This window comes from Colias croceus, chromosome 24, assembly GCF_905220415.1.
Source record: "Colias croceus chromosome 24, ilColCroc2.1".
Taxonomy (NCBI): domain Eukaryota; kingdom Metazoa; phylum Arthropoda; class Insecta; order Lepidoptera; family Pieridae; genus Colias; species Colias croceus.
This window is the reverse complement of record NC_059560.1, coordinates 5,723,776-5,744,653: the sequence shown is the minus strand read 5'-3', so window position 1 is coordinate 5,744,653 and position 20,878 is coordinate 5,723,776. Positions and strand designations below refer to the sequence as shown.

General features: G+C 34.0%; 1 protein-coding gene across 2 annotated transcripts in view; it reads right to left on the bottom strand.

The window, feature by feature from the left end:
- The window catches only part of LOC123702674 (mitoferrin), a 39,510-nt gene that overhangs the window by 13,317 nt on the left and 5,315 nt on the right, over positions 1–20,878 (bottom strand). For both annotated transcript variants that reach the window (XM_045650441.1, XM_045650440.1), the window contains exons 2-4: positions 20,213–20,298; positions 7,795–7,925; positions 7,133–7,189 (exon numbers count right to left, since the gene is read on the bottom strand). In XM_045650441.1, coding sequence (XP_045506397.1) covers positions 7,133–7,189; positions 7,795–7,925; positions 20,213–20,298 — 274 coding nt within the window. The remainder of the gene's footprint in view (positions 1–7,132; positions 7,190–7,794; positions 7,926–20,212; positions 20,299–20,878) is intronic.

Below are 20,878 nucleotides of genomic sequence, written 5' to 3'. Positions count from 1 at the left end.
TATACAACTTCTATTGTATTGGAACTACGATTAATTAATCTATATAAAAACTGAATCAGCACAACATTGCAATGTTTATGAGCGTCCTGCCCATATGTGTCATTATGCCATAGATCGTTCGAGAACATGATGTCAAGGTCATTGCATTTGATACCGTGATCCATCGTTTTTGCCTTATTGAATTTTTGGTACCAAATGCAAGAAGTATAACGCGGAATATTTACTTATATTTAGAGGAAATGATTAGAGCTGAATTGTTTCTAAGAAATGAAACGTCGGCTATTCTCTGTAGACTTTCGGACCGGTGGTAAATAATTTCGATTCAAATGGGCTTCTTAAAGATAGTGAGCTTGAAAACAGATACATAGTTTGAAACAAATACCAAACCACGTGTGCATTAATATAAAATTGCACTAATTAGAGACTATTATATTAAATAATAAATTGTAGATACTTATTAAAAACTTAAGTTTTATTTCTTCTAAGTGCTGATTTACACAGGGTCAGTAGACAAGTCAGTCGCGGCGCCGAATTTCGGCAGACTTTAACTGTTTACATAGACTTCAAGCCTCTGTACTGACTTCAAATCTGTTTACACAGGGTTTTTTTTCGGGTCAGCACTGATTTGCCTCGAATTTGTAGTCAGTTACTGACCCTGTGTAAATCAGCACTAACGCATTGGTCACATAATATCAGCACATAATATGCTCGTTTCTATTTTATCCTTGGAAATTCAAATGTCTGTTACATTTGAATTGGCGAGTATTGTGCGATATAAAAAATTCATTATGCCTTAGTTATCTACCTATGCGAATTAACCGGTTTACAATGTGTAGCGCGAGCCATTGCAATGTAATAAATGAAGAATAAATAAATTTTGATATCAGAGGCGCATTCGGGTAAAAAAACTGCAACAAAATACATATACCTCAAACACATCTTACACAGTTCTATCTTAATATATATATAATTCTCGTGTCACAATGTTTGTCCTCAATGGACTCCTAAACCACTTAACCGATTATAATAAAATTCACACACGTGCATGCAGTTCTAGATAGTTTAAATCTCAAATCTTTTAGAGAAAGCGGGCGAAGCCGCGGGCGGTAAGCAAGTCTCTATATAATTATAAACCCTTGTGTCACAATGTAAGTTACCATACTATTCCGAAAAGGCTCATTCAATTTTGAATGTCTATTGGATAGATCTGAGAATCGGCCAACATCTTTTTTTCATACCCCTAAGTGATAATAGTACGGCAAAACGTTTGCCGGGACAGCTAGTCAAATTTATAAACCAAACAAACAACCCTACCAAGAATGACAGACACAATTCTTCTTACAAAAAAAAAAATGCACAATTCATTTTATATAATCGTTCCTATATTGCACAACCTGTCCATAAGCAAATAACACTTATACTCATTAATAGTGGCGAATTTTTTGCATACAAATGAGTACGTACCGTGACTGAGCTCTAACTACTTGACAATCATCACCGGATCTAGTTACGCCTATCTACCAATTGACGTCCCACACAGCGCGGCGTTATACCAAGAAGCTTATATCTTATACACTGGAGATTTCGGTATGAACATTTGACGTGTAACAAGAAAATTGTTGTGTTTTATCACTTTCACACCTAACTTGGTATTGCCACTGTTAATACGAAGTTTTCCCAAGGCTACTATGTATGCCGTAATATTCTGTGCAAAAGGTTAGTTTTTGTACATGAGTTTGTTGATAAATTGCCAACAACGTCATTCAGAAGCATTGTTGGATGAGACAATTATTATTTATGCTAAATAAAATAAGTATCTGGACCAATTATTAAAAAGCGAAACTCCCTGATTATGGGTAGTTACCATAATAAAATTGTAGCAACTCTCACTTTGACAATATGGCATAAGTGTCAAAAAAATTGCGTCGTTTCGAATATTTAAGTTAATATTGTTGCGTATTTAATAAATATTTTCCGAATATAAATAATGTATTGCATTGTGAAAAATTGCAGAAGTGTTTGGACACCAAATTCTGGCAAAGAATTTCACAGGCAAGTGTATATTTACGTTATTTACAATATTCCTCAATACTCCTGCATTTACCTGTTTAGAATCATTTCAATGGCAAAAATTGTAAAATTTTGCATCATTTTAGAAAGCAGTCATGTTAAATTTGTTATTTTCCTAATACTTTATCATTTTTCAACAAGTTTTCAATAAACAAAATTAACAAGTAAGGTAACCATGATGACGAGTTTTTATGGATAGTGAAGAGAATATATTGTAATAACAATATTATGATGAAATTTAAAACACCATTTTCAAGATTTTTACTAGTAATGAAACAACACTCGACATCGGTATTGCACTCACATGTAGTTATAAGATTGTTCGTTTTTACATTGAAATTTATACTTTTTTAACTTACCTCATATTTTTTGTTTTAGGTATTTCAGCTTTCCAAAAAGTAAAATAAAAAGAAATATATGTGCCCATCAAGGGTAAAATTACTGAGGATTACGACCCAGAAAAAAATACCTTTTGAAAAATAAACTTTGTAAAGTTAGCTGAAATTTGTGCAAGGCGTTTATTATAAACAGTTTTTCTTTGATGATTTTGGCTTGAAATTGACCCGTCGAAGCAACGCGTTTAAAAAGAAGATCTGAGTAGCTTACAATTTGGTAAACAGCATCTGATGCAAAACACAACTTTCCTCTATTTACAAAGGATGTTAATGCTATATATCGGTTCATATCCAGGCTTTGTAGCCAAGAGTTATTTAAAACTATCATTCCAATTAAAATTGTATGTACCTATAAAGTATGGCCAGTAATATTATAATATAATTAATACTGTTAAAAATATATGTCGTTATTATTTATAGACCATGATTTTTAGTTTTTTCTATTTCGAAAAATCCTGAATATACAAACCAGTGTGGTCACCCACAGAAAGAGACAAAAAACAACACTGACGTCATTCAAGGTTATATTTTCTTGTGACAAGTCAATGGTCATAGTGCAATCTCCAGTGTATTAGATATAAGCTTCTTGCGTTATACCTACTTTTTTTTTATTTTATTTTTTTTTTTTTTTTTTTTTAGTGGGGAAATCTTCCAAAGATACCCACTGCCCCCGGGGAAGGAGCCGTGGGTTATGTCGGATTCCTACCGACTAAAACCCCACTGTGTTCCGTCGAGCCGCTTTAATGATGGGGCCGCGGGTATTGGTTGGAATTCTTCCGCGACGCGTTATACCTACCTACGATGTTATACTCAATATTGTATAGTCACGATACTATGATAAATCGTACGTGAAAACTATTTGTTGATTAAATTATGCGTTAGTCGATACCAATAATTGGTAGTCCGCTACGTCTTTGCCCGTGGCACATTATATATAAATTATACAATATAGCCTATATATCAGGGATCACGTACCTACATAAACTATAAACAACGATGAAAGAATTATTGCAATCGGTCCTCCAGTTCCTGAGATTAGCGTGTCCAAACAAACAAGCAAGCAAACTCTTCTGCTATCTCTTATAGTATAGATAAATATAAGAGTAAGTATACAAATACATACACAGATAATAAATAAATAAATAAGAAATGTGACTATGAAAAAGTTTACAAAAGCCATCTTGAAAATTTTCTTTTTCAGGTGTTAATACTTTGTCACAATACTATATGATAAGTTAATGGTATCCTATCTACGGCCAAGCATAGAAAAATATAAGGTTTATACTTATAGCATGCTGCGGCATAAATAAGTAGCCTTGCGGTGGGGAAGTACCCATTGACGATATTGTAACAAGAATACAATAATATTTAATTAGCATTATTGTATTCTTGCTACAATGATGCAGAATGAAATGGAGATTCACTATTGCTTTTAATTATTTTATATGAGCTTTCTGCACGTGGCTTTGCCCACGTTGTCTAAAAAATAATTAAACTTTCCTCTTGAACCACTCTATGTACTAAAAAGAACCGCATCAAAATCCGTTGTGTAGTTTTAAAGATTTCAGCATAGGGATATAGGGAGAAAGAAAGCGACTTTGTTTTTTACATAAGTACGTATGTAACGAGTGATAATAATTACACAATGTGTGCATTAAAAACGGCGCACTAAGATCTATTTACTTCTTTGCTCATATCTGTTACTTAAACATTTTCGAATGTATGATATGAAAAGTAAACAACTGTGAATAAAATAATTAATTTTAATTCAACGTTTTGATAACTCGTTTCATGTTATTAAATAGATATAAATGTGAATCTAGCCTTCGTTATGGGGAGGAATATGATCGAATGCATTCATCCTACTAATACCTACTATAAATACGAAAGTTTGTGAGGATGGATGTTTGTTACTCGTTGTGGAAATTTGGTATGTAGAAAGTTGAAAACCCAAAATAAGACATTTGAAATAATCTGTAGGTAACACATACACAACTGTACCTAGATCCATAGGTACTAATATTATAAATGCGAAAGTAACTGTCTGTTACTCAATCACGCCTGTACTACTGAACCAATTTGCATGAAATTTGGTATAGAGATGTTTTGATATCCGAGAAAGGACATAGGCTATTTTTTACTCCGAGACATAGGATAGGTTTTTTTCCGGAAATCCCATGGGAACGGGAACTATGCGGGTTTTTCTTTGACTGCGCGGGCGATTCCGCGTGTGGAAAGCTAGTATAATATATTTCTACTTTCCAAGAAGTTCCCAGAAGAGCTTACAAAAACTTAAAAGTCAAACTGAAGCTCGTATATTATTCACATTTCTCGGTAGATACTCAACAATCAACATCACATCATATCATAGTAATTAGCTCACAATTCCATGTTATTATTAGAAAAAATACAACGCACATTGTTTGCACCGAGATAACATTATTTACAAGAGATATGCATTATAATTTATAATAAAATCATATATGTTATTCTTGCTGTGCCCCGCGGTTTTACCCGCATTGCTCTGCTTCCGTTGGTCTTAGCGTGATGATATTTAGCCTATAGCCTTCTTCGTTAAATGGGCTATCTAAAACCGAAAAAAAAATTCAAATCGGACCAGTATTTCCTGAGATTGGCGCGTTCAAACAAACAAACAAACTCTTCACCTTTATAAGTATAAGATATAAGATATAGCATATGAGGAAAATGCATTCGCCACGTGTTTTTTCCAGCTATTTACAAGAAATTATGAAGTCATTCAAAACACGTATTGGTTACTTAAATAAAATTGAGTTCAATTGAAAGAAACATAATTCTTCTAGCCATACGAGATTGCTTCGTGCAGAATATAAAGTATACCAACTTTGGTGATTCATATATCCCTTGGTATTAATTCAGTAAAAAAAATAATGTTATCTGAATACGGCTAACGGTTGTGTGATTTATATAAATACTCATCCTTCGAGATGTACTTTATTAAAACGTTAATCTATATAATAAAAATGAATCGCTAAATGTGTTGGTAAGCGTAAAACAAGAACGGCTGAACCGATTTCATTTTTTCTTTTTTTATAATATTCCTTGAAGCACGAGGACGGTTCTTATCGAGAGAAAACGTAATCGTTTCACGGGCGAAGCCGGGGCGAACCGCTAATAGTAAATAATTATCACTATGCCTCCTCGCACATATCTGGTGGAAAAGCACCCTAACAGTGACTACTTTTCACAGAAGTGTCCATACCATATACTCAAAAGACAATACAATTAATTCCAAATATCTAGTGCGTTACAACTTGTCACTAGCAGTCACCAACCAATACCTAGGTAATGAGCATAACAACACGTGCTTATGCTAGCTACGTAATTAATGCTGTTAATGATACGTTATGTACAATGCAGGTATTATTTTAATTTTCAACTTTAAACATATCGATATTAAACACATTTTTGCTTTGAAAAGTTCTACGTTGAAATGGAATGCCATCATTTTCTGATATTATTTGATCCTCCGGATCTAAATGAGTGCAAATAGACTTGTCAAACTTGATCATTGCATTTAAGCAGTAAATGAAGGTTTGTGTTCCGACCTGAGTATGTATAAGTTTAAAATATTACAGTCAAAGTCATAATAATTTATTTCGTTTCAGACTAGGTAAAACACAGACAGACATAGGTAGACAAGTAAAACTTGAAAGAATCTATGGCCTGATATAGCTCATCCACACTATTTTCCAGACGCAATGAACATCGCAAAAAAACCAGCACCCATGTGTAAGTATCCTTAGCAATAATCAATTAAGAGCATTGCAAAGAGCGCTGCAACACAATGCTAACAAAGTTGTGTTCGCGTCATAAACTAATAAAGACAATCATGTAAAACGGGAGCAACGTCCAATTCTAAATAAAAGAATCCACATACAATTATCTACCTATTTGGAAATTCTCGAAATCTATACTAATATTATAAATGCGAAAGTGACTCTGTCTATCTGTCTGTTACTCAATCACGCCTAAACTACTGAACCAATTGTCATGAAATTTGGTATGGAGATATTTTGATACCCCAGACATAGGCTACTTTTTATCCCGGGAAAATGACGCAATTCCGGAAATCCCACGGGAACGGGAACTATGCGGGTTTTTCTTTGACTGCGCGGGCGAAGCCGCGGGCGGAAACCTAGTTTCTAATTACCTATGAATTGTAAGAATTTTGGAATAGAATACCGCATGTCGAAGCAGAATATCTTTTATGCAATTCATATTATGACACCTATTATTAACCCACTTTTTAAAATTTTCAGAATGTCTTATATCACAGGTTCAGCAGTAGTAATCTAGGATTTGAATTGCCGTGTACAACAAGTAGGATCTTTTATATTCTCCTAGATATTGGTTTTCATAGTCATTGATTCTAACCGCATGTTGTTATCAATTTATGATGGTTGTTTGAGTAAATATGAATAAGACTTGAATGAATATTGAATATTTTATAGTTACATACAATATGAAGCAAAAACCACGTATAATTCACTCAACCATAGCAAGAACTTTACGAGAATTACATACCATATCAATTAAAGTAGTAATATTTGTTTACAGTTAGTTGTCTGCTACATTTACGTCTCATATAATAAGTAAAGATATAAAAGGAAAATATATTGACTTACCTTCTGTTGGATTTGATACAGCATCGTGAATGAGTGACGCCAAACATCCAGATAGACCTTTAAAAGGGAAAATAATGTTAAAAATAGCAATTCTATGAACGCTTTTGCGCAAACGGGAGCTAATAGAAACTTGATACTTAGGGTACGGGTAAACAATGCTTTGGAAATAGAATCTCTCTGTGTATACTTTTTAATAGAGTACGTCGAAATAAAGCATTGATTATGAATTTGCCACGCTATTTAAGAGTAAGATCGGAAATATGAGAAAAATAATAGATCAACATTTTCTGAACTTGAAGTCAAATGGCAAACTGAACACAAAGGCTAAGCGATGCTTTAAATCACATGTAGATATTTTAAATACAACTCCAGAAGTAACAGATACTCATACCGATATCAAGTCTCAAGGCAAAATAAACATCCTCAGTTAAGGTGGGTTCCCATAGCCTGATTTCTTCACAGATCCGACCGCGCCAGACCAGACCACAGGCCGTGGGTATCGGCGCATCCGATAATGCCTGTCGATACCCACGGCCTGTGGTCTGGTCTGGCACGGTCGGATCTGTGAAGAAATCAGGCCGTGGGGACCCACCTTTAAGCGAGTCAAAGGGCCTCGAAGGACCAAAACCAAAACCACCTACTAATAAACAAATTACAATTACCGTGTGTGATATGGTCGTGCCGATGCCTCGTCAACTGTGACAGCGTGTGCTTGCTCTGCTCATACGTCGCGAAGAAGCAGGCGTGCGCCGGCCCGGCGCCGACCACCACCGCCGACATGCCGCGGACGGGCCTGCGAATACAAGATATTATGTAATCCGTGAAGGGAATACACGGGAAAGAATAGTATAATAATTGAGGGAATAGACTGAGCTTAGATATAAAGCACGGTCAAATGTTAGGAATCTGGAATAATAAGAAAAAAATGTGTGCGTGTACTAGTGTACACACGTAAGAAGTGAAACTTCTTTATGACCTTATTTTTCAAAAAATAATTTACTATATGCAACTTTACAGAAATACGTCGAATCACGCGTGGTAGGGATAAAAAAAAGATGGCGCGTAACGGAAAAATGTCACGCGTAACGAAAAAATGTTACACTAAATTTTTTTCCAACCCCGATAAAGAAGTTTAACTTCAATAATTTCGAATCCTGAAAAAAAACAAACTATACAAATACATAATTATTATAATCGAGAAGCTTTGTAACAATGTTTGGATTTTTTAAACGCAAAATCAGCTGATCTGTATCATACACATATAGATACTCTGGAATCTGGATTAGCAAGCCTGCTATACTCGCTGGGTACGGGTAGGTAACCAGCAAGTAAGACCGCCGGCAAATCAGTTAAAATACTTTAATCGTTATTGTGTCTACGGTACTAATTAATTAATAATATAAATATTTACAAATATACTGGTCACCCATTAATGAACCATTAGCGTTATAAACAGTTAATATTATACAATACAGTCCCACTGTAAAGTAATCAAATATGTTCCTAAAATAGAAGTTATTAATATTCGATTTGTCCAAGACAGTTCTATCGAGTATCGAGTAAAGTAAATTGAACCTTGAACTATAACACATATGAATTAAAAAACAATGTATTCACTAATATCAATACACAATAGCGACTGTTATCGGCACAATGATGACGTAAAACAAATTAATTTATTGTGAATTAAATAGTATTGCTAGAATCAAATATGTATTAGTTTTACGTTGATGGCACCACCATTTTGAAACTAGGGCAAATGGTATAAAAATATTTAGATAGTTATTACTTATTACTCCCAACAAGCTTCGCGTCGCTCAACGAGCTATGGAACGGGCTATGCTTGGGGTTTCTTTGCGTGATCGAATCAGAAATGAGGAGATCCGCAAAAGAACTAAAGTCACCGACATAGCCCACCGTATTAGTAAGTTGAAGTGGCGTTGGGCTGGGCATATAGCCCGCAGAACCGATGGCCGTTGGGGCAAAAAGGTTCTCGAATGGCGGCCACGTACAGGACGTCGCAGTGTGGGACGGCCTTCAACGAGGTGGACAGACGACCTGATCAAAGTGGCGGGGAGCCGCTGGAGTCAGGCCGCTGGTGATCGGTCGTTATGGAAATCTTTGGGGGAGGCCTATGTCCTGCAGTGGACGTCCTAAAAGGCTGGAACGGGATTACTCCCAATGTAAGGATGCTTTTACTGTACACTTAAAATTTATCTTAACTTAGTATCTACTTTTTAATTTTTATAACGTAGAGAGAGAAAAAACTATGATGATATAAGAAAAAGTCGAACAACTGTTTACGTCAATAAAAAGACAATGAATGAAACAGGTGCAAAGTTAAACATTGCCTGTGAACATTGCAGTAGTACATCAGCTTGTAAATACTAAATACGGTAGTGTAGTATCAACAATAGTAAGCCATGTTAGTATTACATCGCTGGGCGGAAGATAAACCAGGATGCGCTATTATCAACAATGCGAGCAATGGATGAACATGTTTTGCAACAAACGCACCAAATAATGCGTTGAATCGGGAAACGTATATACAGTGTATGATATTTAGACAATATCAAGACGTTTTGAAAGGCCCGTGACGCATTGGGAACATAATGGGCTGATTATGGAAGACCTTTTAATGTTTAGTATTGTGGGGTAGGAGCAGATATAGAGGCTTATAGTATCCTTCCAGGCATTTGTTTCATTGGAAAAATATTTTAGAGGCGAGTTTGTGTGAGAAAGACAGATAACATGGACCCTATACAAATCTTGATAAATGACGTGAAGTGTATTTATGCCATATACTAGTAATTCAGAAAAATTAAAGTGACCAAAAGAACAGAAATTTTGTCTATTCATTCATTCCCTACTAATTTAAATTTGTTAATGATGATCAATGAAGTAGATAAGATAAATCCGATAATGCTTACTGCAATATGTAAATTTTTAAAATGCATGATGACACATATCTGAATAATGCAATTAATTAGGTACTAATTGTACGCCCACGTGGGTAAAAAAAATTACAATACGATTGAGACTTCAACGCGGTAAAAAAGCCTGTATAACTCTCTACCTCTCCAGACACAAAAATCATACCCTCAAAATCAATGAAAGGCCAATTAACAAACATACTTTTGCAAAAAATCAAAAGCAACACACACTTGCTACTACATATATCGTTTTTCCAAAATGTATTAAAGAAGAGTCTAACGCTATTCTGATTAATTTAAATTTCCAGGCGGAATCCTTCACAAAGCAAAAAACGATTTAGCAAACAGCAATGCTATTTATAACTTCCCGACCTATTGTAGATAAAATTATAGGTCCAAGGTCATCGAAATTTGTATCGCGGGCACAATCGATACTTAACAAGGTCTGAGTGGTTACCATGATGTCTTACAGCAGTTTTATATCCAGTGTGGGAAAGTGATGGCGCTAGACGACATATTTAGCACTTGGGTTGTTGAGGAAGTGATTATGAGGAAGAGGAATTTTCACACGCAAATTTGTGGGATGCGGATGAGGATGAGGATATTTTTTTGAGGAAGAGCATGAGGATGAGGAAGCGGAAGAGGAAGCGGATGAGGATGAGGATGATAGGAAATTATAATCAAGTCGAGTCACTTTTTTATTTAGATTAGGTTTTGTCGAGTTATATGCATAAACAAAAGCTCATCTATTAGAGTCCGACTCGGCCCGGCCACCCGATCGAATTGGCCTGGAATAGCGCTGCGCGTAGCGAGTGCGTTGCCAATTGCCATAGATAAGGCATCCTCATGAATTTCCACAAAATTTTGAGAAAGCGATAGCGGAAGAGGAATTTTTTATTTTTATTTTTGAGGATGCAGTAACGGTTGAGGAACCCAAAATATTGCGGAACTTCCGCATTATGCGGAAGCGGAAAAGGAATCCTCAACAACCCTATTTAGCACTATGATTTGTCCACACTGGAAATAATACGTACTGCTATAAGACATCGTGCGGGTACTGGTGGCGCAAAATATTCTATTGTCATGCTAAAATGATCTAGATGGCATTCAATGCGCATTGTTAGAATAAACTGGGTAATCTATTTGCTTTGGAACTGAAAATCTGCGTGAATATATTTTACAGTTATCAGAAAAGCTATTCTTCCCAATATTTTTATAATTATGCCTTTTATGTACAAAATTGAGTAGTAAAGATAAAACCTGGTAGTTAGTTACATTACTGTCAGAAAAGGATAAAAAGGCACTTGAAATATTTATACATTTTTTAAGCTTAATAAACTAAATCAATTCGTCTCACTATTCAGCGCATACGCATACACATAGTTACGGCGCACAAAAAAATGCAATTTATTACATAATATGCACTAAAATATTTCAACAAAATTTAAAAGGAATTATCAAAACTAGTATAGCGCTCAATTTAAATTATTTGTTAGTTCACTGGAGGACAATGTACTTAAATATGTCCTAAAATATGCTTAAATCGTAAATACATAACTTAAACATATATCTAACCAATAAACCACAGTATATTTCCTTCAATACCATTTTAATAATTCCATACATTTTGTTGAGGGTAGTTGAAAAAACCCCTAACAAAGACGCTCCACCATATCAAATGCTCCCATTTCTTATCAGAACCGAGGAAACCGCACAAACCACATCGCAAACATCATATTATTAGCCGACAAGTGTTCAGCTAATATTTATTTATGAGTTAAACGAGTAGCAACTGGTTTAGCAATACAAATATATTTTTTTATGTTTATCTCTGCTTGTTATAATATGTAGGAATCTGTTATCTTATGTTGCGGCGAGAAATTTAAAATTAATGAAAAATGTAACTCATAAGCAATTTAATTTCATGTAGCATAATATAGCTAATTTTTTGAAGTGAAACTTCTATAAGCCCGTTGAGACTAAAATGATTAGGCCGCGTCATGACCATACCGTCACATCATGGAGTAAGGCAACGATTTTGGTATCTTTGAATCTTGCCAAAGAATTTACACTTCTGTGTGCTCGGCACACACACATTTTTTCATTGTTTTTTTTTTTTTGGATGCTTGGAAGTAAACATAAAAGGAAAGCCTTATAAAAATTCTTTTAGCTTTATTAAATTTACTCAATATTTTACACGATACATTGACATCAAAACTCAATTTTCATCCCGTTTTCTTCAGTCAGCTATCACACTGATAAAAACATTTCTACTCCAAAGCATAATAGTAATACCCAGTAGGTAATTAATATTACATACACCCAAAGATTACCATAAAATACGACATGTAAATAGTCACCGGCTCTTTCATATTATACAGGGTTAGTTTTCAATGACCAGCCAAAATTTAAATTAAGATCTAGATATTAAATCAAAGGTACATTTGAAACATTATTGTCGAATAAAATAAAATAAAAATAATAGCATTCATTTGAAAATGTCTTAAAAATTTCCTAAATCGTAAACACCGCCAGAATCAATGCACTTATGTGCGTGCGCGCATCGCCAAATTTATGTGTGTGCTAACTTCTACCTATCTAGGTTGTTGAACTGAATTGTGCTTTTGTAATGTCCACACGTTCGCTTTTTAGTGGCGGACAAGAATGAAATCTAATTTAAAAAAAAAATGTTTTTTTTTTCATTACATCTAAAATGTTATCGATTCTGAACTTTTGAACTTTTTCTGAAAATTTAGCCGGTCATTGAAAACTAACCCTGTATAATATTACATATTATAGCAAAGTAGTCTTTATAATTAAGGTAATAAGAAACATTTTAGAATTAACACGTTGTCGTTATCGCGTAGATAAGTACACTTGATTAAATAACAATCGACAATCGCTGTATTATTCACGAGTATATTTTAATGGTAATTAGAACAATTAACTCTTCAACGACAAATTTTATTTCGATTGAAGCTATTTATATTGCATTTTAATTTTTAGGTACAATTTATTGAGCCAAGGATAATAATTAATCGATGGCAATTTTCTTTTGCACAAGTACCTACTTGAAATATGAATAGTTACATTGGTAATATTTATTTGTAAATGCAGATGAAAACACAGAAGTAGATTAAAACAATTTTCATTTCATTTCATTTCACAAAAAATAAAAATATATCAAAATGTTTTCCCAATAGGACGTTTACAAATTACAAACTTGTCATAATTCTAATAAACATTATGTAATTAAATTGTATAAATGTGTTAATTGACATATAATTGTAAAAAGGGTATTAATTGAAATTTCATTGTAAAAATGATATTTATTAATTTATAGACATGAGTAGCTTACCGACCGCGGCTTCGCCCGCTTTGTCTAACCCCTAATAATATTATATACTAAAACCTTCCTCTTGAATCACTCTATCTATTAAAAAAACCGCATCAAAATCCGTTGCGTAGTTTTAAAGATACAAAGGGACATAGGGACAGAGAAAGCGACTTTGTTTTATACCTACTATGTAGTGAACTAGTGATAGACATTATTGTTAATATTTGCATGCCAATCAATTGGCGATTTGTGCTGGAGAAATTAAATATGTACATAACATCTGTAAATATTTATACCAGATTTCTTGCTGAATAATTTGAATTGACGATAAGGGCAAATCCCTGCCAGGCACAAGATCCAACCCTGAACTTGACCTTTCTATCCATGTCACATAGCTTGCACACGAAAACAACGTAGAACAATCACCATGATTCATCAAAAACGTCCAATCTATGAAGGTTGAGGATTATTAAAGAAAATTCATTTTTAAGTAAATAAGCTACACATTCATTAAGTAATGTAAGTGCATAAATATGAAAGAAAAGCTGATATGAAATAACTCGTATTCTTATCTTCTATACAAAAACGATATACATATTATAATAAAGAAAAAAAGGTACTATATACCTATGATCAAAAGTCGTAACTTTCTAAGCCAAGCTAGTAAAGTTTCTTCCTCAATTTCAACAAAACCAACTTCCTGTGATCACAGGAATACAATTGCTATAGTTTGCCTTAGCATTCTTTTGTTCTGCTCAGAAAATATTTTCATCATTTCCATTTCTGCACTAGGTACTTTAACATAGTCATCAGCGTCAGCCTATATTTGTTACCAAGGACACATGCTTCCTATATGGTTGATACTAGCTTTCCACCCGCGGCTTCGCCCGCGCAGTCAAAGAAAAACCCGTATAGTTCCCGTTCCCGTGGGATTTCCGGGATAAAACCTATCCTATGTCCCGGGGTAAAAGTAGTCTATGTCCGTTCTCGGGTATCAAAATATCTCTTTACCAAATTTCATGCAAATTGCTTAAGTATGCAGTAGTGGCGTGATTGAGTAACAGACAGACAGGCAGAGTTACTTTCGCATTTATAATATTAGTATATGGATTTCTAAATGGCTATTATAAAATAGAGTCACTGTATTAATTCTTCGAAGTCAAAATCTATTATTGATATTTGCGTATGATTTCCTTGTAAAATGATTTCACGAGAAAGGTATTTAGGTACCAACATATTTTATGCATATTTTTTGCACAAAATTTGCATACATCGAATTTCAAATAAATATAATTAACTTTACACGAAAAAACTTCAATAACGGTTAGATTTTAAATTTCCAGCCATTTATTTATTTATTTTATTTTTAAAATAAATTTATGTAAAAACCAGCATAATCTTGGAGACAAATTTTCAAGTTTCTTAAAGGCAGAATTGCGTATTAGTAACTACACTCAGGATATCAAAGCCATGAAAACATGATGCAATTCTATATAACAACTAGAAAACATGTTGAAATTGGTACGTTATATCAAATATTTGGCCGAAACGTCCGCGTCACCACTAGCTTCTGACTGATGTGTCCTTATGTAGCGTGAAAATTCATTGTGCCCACTATTTTACACGTTCTTGTTAATTTATCAGTACTTCAGATTATTTCCTTGAGTATTTAGTGAAAATGTGTAAACGTTACTCAGAAGTCATCAGGTAACGGATTGCGAGCAATGTTATTGTACATCATTCGATGATTTAAGAATTAAGGAAATCTTGTGTCCTATTTGTAAAAAGTCAATTTGTAATAATTTTTAATGAAACAAATAAAAAATTGTTACACATTACGATAGATCATACATTAGATGGATCAAATTGAAACATACAAACCCTGATATAGATTTAATTAATTTTAATTAACACATAACATATTAACACATGATAAATCTGAATTAATACATAGTTATGCAAAAAACCGTAATCTCCGTAACGGTCACTATAATTTTTCAAGAGAAGTCAACATTCAACATTGGTATTTTTATTTATTTTTTAGAAAATTTGTTTTTCTTCGTTCATTTATACAAAGACCCGTTCCCAAAAATGCAGGGAATGTTATCCCGCCATTCTTTATTCGAAGGCTTTAATCCATATGTGATTTAGTTAACCTTGTACCGGTTCGGTTACATAACGATTTCAACCGGTCTTAGCTCCCGCGACTTTTTGTCATTAATTCATTGAATGCTATTAAGTGACTGAGGCGAAAAAATTACCTCCTTATTTCGTCCTTTTTAAAATAAATCTTTTATTTCAATACTTTAAATGAAATTGGAGAGAAAAGTTTGAAGTGTTCACCTAAAAATAATCGATAGGTACTACATCACGAAGATAGAAGGATTTGAAATAGTAATTGAAAATTATAATGAACTTTTAATTTCTTGCAAATGCAATTGAATCAGTCTGTCTAACTATTCTTACTTTCTAAAATTAACTATAATGTCGTACAAACGTTGATTTTATAAATGTCATCAAGTCACTGTTATTATAGGTAGGTCTTTATCTATACCTGGAAATGAAAAATGCTATTAGCTACCTTATACCAAACTCTTTGACCTAGACCTACAAACTGAAATCGCATAATATCGCAAACTGTCACAAAGAATGATGTATGAAATAATTATCGCTACAATATTGTATACTGATGGTTCACGTACACAGATTAGATTGTGTTGTATTCAATGCACAAACCTCAGTCCATATCAATTTCGATGTAGCATATACGATAAGTAATCACTGAGAAAGTCCATAATTATTTTTGCTATACGTCTTCAAGAGCGGTAAAACCCAATTTTATAGTATTTTATGTTTTAGATTTTAATAGAGCTTTTGACATCGTTGATATATTCTATTTTTGTGATAATGATTGGTTTTCATTGCAGGCAAGTGTAAATAAGTTGTGTAGTAATTTTGTATTACGCCCTGAACTTGAAGGCAGTAGGTATCTATCAATAAAACTCATCCTGACGTTACTTCACTATTGGTGTACCCCAAGGTGCTATACTTATAGTTTACACAATTATTTGCAATTAATATTTACCAATATGCTGTTACGTTGCTTTAATACATTAAACAATATTTTAATAATTAATTCATTACACAATCTAATAGACAACACCACCTTATTGAGAGCTGTAAATGTCCACCTAGAATCTAGTTATAAACCTGTCAATCCATTAGCAATTTTGTAGCTAAATCTTTTCGAATCACTTGTGATGTGAGCGGATGCAGGCTCAAGTCGCCAAACTACTATAGCAAGCTGATTCACGTGGCATGATCTTATGTGCGGAATCCTAGTGTTCAACTTTCTACTATGTAGCCTTGAAGCTAATAAATTCATATATAACCTGATTAAAGGCAATATTTTTTTAACGATGAGCATACTGGCTGAGTAACTTTTGTTTTATTTTTGGTAAACATATAAGACTATAAGCTAACTCAGCAAAACTACTCCCACATTTCGGTTCCGGCGTCGTTAGCAGTTCTCTATGAAGGGCCGTAAGAAGCGTAAAAATTAGGCATAATATCAAAAATATGGCGCATTTTTACAGACAACTTCTCTTCATTCGCTTCTTACATTTTGCTTAGCAACAGACAAAATTTGATTTATATAAATCGACAAGAATGCTAAAGGTATTCATACAAATCTCGACAATGCACCTAATAGATTACCACTTATTGAAATTATGTTTAGTCATTGTATATGACGTTATGAGAGCAGGACAGATATACAAAGGAAAAACACACATGCATTGTGTTATGGCGGAAGTTAGTACATTGATTGTGTCCTATAAATAAGACTCTCATATGAGGAAGGATTTACAAGTCTGGCTGCTTCATATCTAATACATACGACGTTTGAAGTTAAACTCCCCCAAATCGGCTGGCTTCATGAAATTTTGAGTGCATACCCCTAATTGATAAGGGAAAGACAGAGCAACGACGCGCCAGTCAGTAATCTTGTAATATGGCAGTGGCATAGTTATCTTTGTTACGTAATAAAATAATTTTTACTACATTTTTATAAGATTGTATCCGTAGTTTAGATAAGATATGAATAGTAAAGATAGCAATATATCACTGAACCAATGCGTCTGACGATTAACTTGCTCATAACACGAAAACGTATAATTATTTTAATTGTAACAAACCGGCCGCTTGTTTCTTCTTATTAATATCTATAATAGCTAAACAGCTATACATCATTATCGGAAAAAACGAACAAACACATTATCTAAAACTTACATTAAACAGGCCCAATTCTTAAAACCTAATTAGTTCATTAGCGATAAACTCTGTTAAAAATCCGCCAATTTTCAGATAATGTGCGTGTGTGTTATCAACTTTGTCAATGTGTGTGTTCAGGTTGTGCATCTTGTCACCTCACGTATTTGATAACAATGATAAGAGCCTATTTCTGTTGATATGCAATTGAAAACTTGCGTAATATTATATGAATTGGGTAGATTTATTTTTAGTAACAAATTATTTATTCGAGTCAAGTTTTATAGTCGTAATTGTTGCGATAACTTTTAAAACAGTGAATATCAAATAACTAATTATTTCTTGGTTTAAAAATACCTATTTTATTTTACGTATTAAAGTAAGTACATATTGTTTAAAACGAGGGAAATTCATATCATCATTAACAGAACGTGTTTTGTTGTTATCATAACGTCTTTTACTTATTTATTGTTCGTTTTGAGATTATTTTCCGTTTTGAAGACAGACACAAATGCAATATCTATGTAGGTACTTAAAAACTAACTTCTGTGTAGAATAGATTAAAGTTTACACTTGTAAGTGTCAATGACATGTCCTTCGTACTTTTCTGATAGTTAGAAATAAATTGTTTGTAAACGAACGCCTTCTAAACTCTATGTAATGTTTTACGCGGCATCTCGATTAATATTTTCATTGATTTATGTATATGTTTCCATGTAATTAACGACGGCGTTGCAATTGAAGACATCTGCTTTTAAATCAGTGGAAACTTGAAATTAGCAAGGAGCCAAGTTAATCACAAATCCAACTATAGCAAAGAAAATCGACCAGTTAATGAAAATCGAAACTACATATTGTATTTATTAAAGTCGTTATAAGTAAGTATACCCGACAGCATGGCTGAGTCTGACCCGATTGCCATGTAAACTATTGTATATTTTTTTTAGTAATATAAGTAGTTGTTAAGTGTGTGTAACATAATATGGCAATAAATATTTTTCTTTCTTTCTTATATGATAGTATTAAAAAGAGCAAATATAGAGTTTCCTGCCGGTTATTCTCCGTAGACACTGCTTTTCGAATCGGAGCTTATTGGTAAAACTATGTTATAACGATTCAAAAGTGCTTCTAGTAGAAGTCTAATAAGTAATAGAATACATAAATGTTTGAGTTTATTACTCTAAATAATGGTAAAACAGAATACTGCCGTGATTATTGTAAACAATAGACTGATAGCGTATCGTCACAGTGTAATCCTGTTGAGACGAACAATAAATATTAACACAGATGTTACTGCCATCGAGTATGTTGTTATCTAATATTAAATCATTTATAATAATTTCCGCAAAAGTATGCGAAAATGAAGCATAGGTATGTTTACTTTTTTTTAATTTACTATTATACAGGGTGGACATTTTCAATGGGCCCTGGAGGGAAACTAGTGCTTAACTACTTATTGGCTAGAGAATTTTCGAATATCCTTTAATACAGTTCTATGTCCTTTTATAAATAAAGCATTTCAGCAAACTTTGCTATCTCCAGTATTTCAAGTACCCAGGGCCCATAGACAATTTCCACCCTGTACAATTATTGTACATGCAAAAATCTGTTTGCCTTTACGACAACCACATGCCACCAGACAGTGGTAAGCTTAACAATCTATATCAAGATAAAGTATGTGCTAAATACACTAGCAATTAATATCTATATCTTTTCTATATTGTTAAGCCGACTCGTAGTTACGATACCTATTATATGTTAATCGGGTGCCCTTGTAAGTGTCCTTGAAAACCTACCCAGGAAATCGATCGCATAATAAACATCAATTGTTAGGACTTTCTTTTAATCCATTTGTATACCTACTTAATTTATTTGAGATCAAAATAATACAAATTTCTTTGGCAAAAATTGGTGTAAATTGCAACCAAGTGACCAAGACGCAAATATGGGCAGAATGTAAAAGGTTCCTAGCATTTCTTTAAAATGCATTAATACGTAGGCCAAAGAGGAAAACGAACTGTTACTTAGGCAATAGGAATTTGGCAACCAACTTGAATACCGCGACTTACTAATATCGTAATGCTATATTTACACATTTTCTTTATTGGGTAGTAGTACTAATGTGGAACTTCTTGTTCCATAGTTATTCCTGGTTAATAGAACTGTTACAGTATGTATGTCTTTTCTTTCAACATCGATCAATGCTCATTCATGCATGACTACATAACGCATGTCATGCTGCATTAGCGTATAGGGACGACTTTCGAAGAATAAGGATTGATAATCTATCTCTGGATAATGTTCAAACTTTGGCTTGCTTTCGCATGCAATATCTCACTTCCCTGCAACAATCCTCTTATACACAATTGGCAGTGTTGGCCCAACAAATGATTATTGACGTTTGCCGCCAACACAGCGATTATGAATATAAACATCTACAATGACTGCCGATCATAGACATTTAGGCCCTCTATCGTGATTGCCTCTACTCGCCCAACCTTGCCCCTTGTGAAGTTGGCCCATAAACTAATTAACAATTACCTGAGCAGGCCCTCCCGCTGCACCATATAGCGAAACGTTTCCACGATGCTGCCATTGTGTGCCGATCGCAGGGATTGCATGCGCGTCTGAAACAACCAAACATGGTAGAGTAAAACTGGCAAAAAAAATTATTCAGTAGGCTACTAGCTAACTATCCTAATATTATAATAGAAGTTTCGGAAGTAGAGACCTTTAGTTTACACATTATTTTTTTATTAGATAGCACTATCCCTGATTGATATAATCCATTTTTTTACAATGGAAACAAAATTTTTTTTTTTTTTTTTTTATGCAATAGGAAAGCAAACGAGCAGACGCGTCGCCTGATGTTAAGCGAAACGCGCCGCCCATAAGCATCCACTGGGAAGAGGATGTGTTGCTGTCCTCAAAAAGGAAAGAGAGGGATATCACGGGAATTTATTTAAATTACTGCCGGTTTTTCAGGTGCTTAAAGGCACTCTTTTTGAAAGTCTCCATGTTGTAAGAACTCGGGAATACCGCCGTTGGTAGGTCGTTCCAGAGCTTCACAGTTCGCGGGAGAAAGTTTCGCGTAAAACGCACTGTGGAACTCCGCCAGCAATCGAGGTGGTGAGGGTGGAACTTATTTTTCTGGCGGGAGGTGCGGTAGTGGAATTGAGCGGGTGGGATTAGACCGAAGAGTTCCTC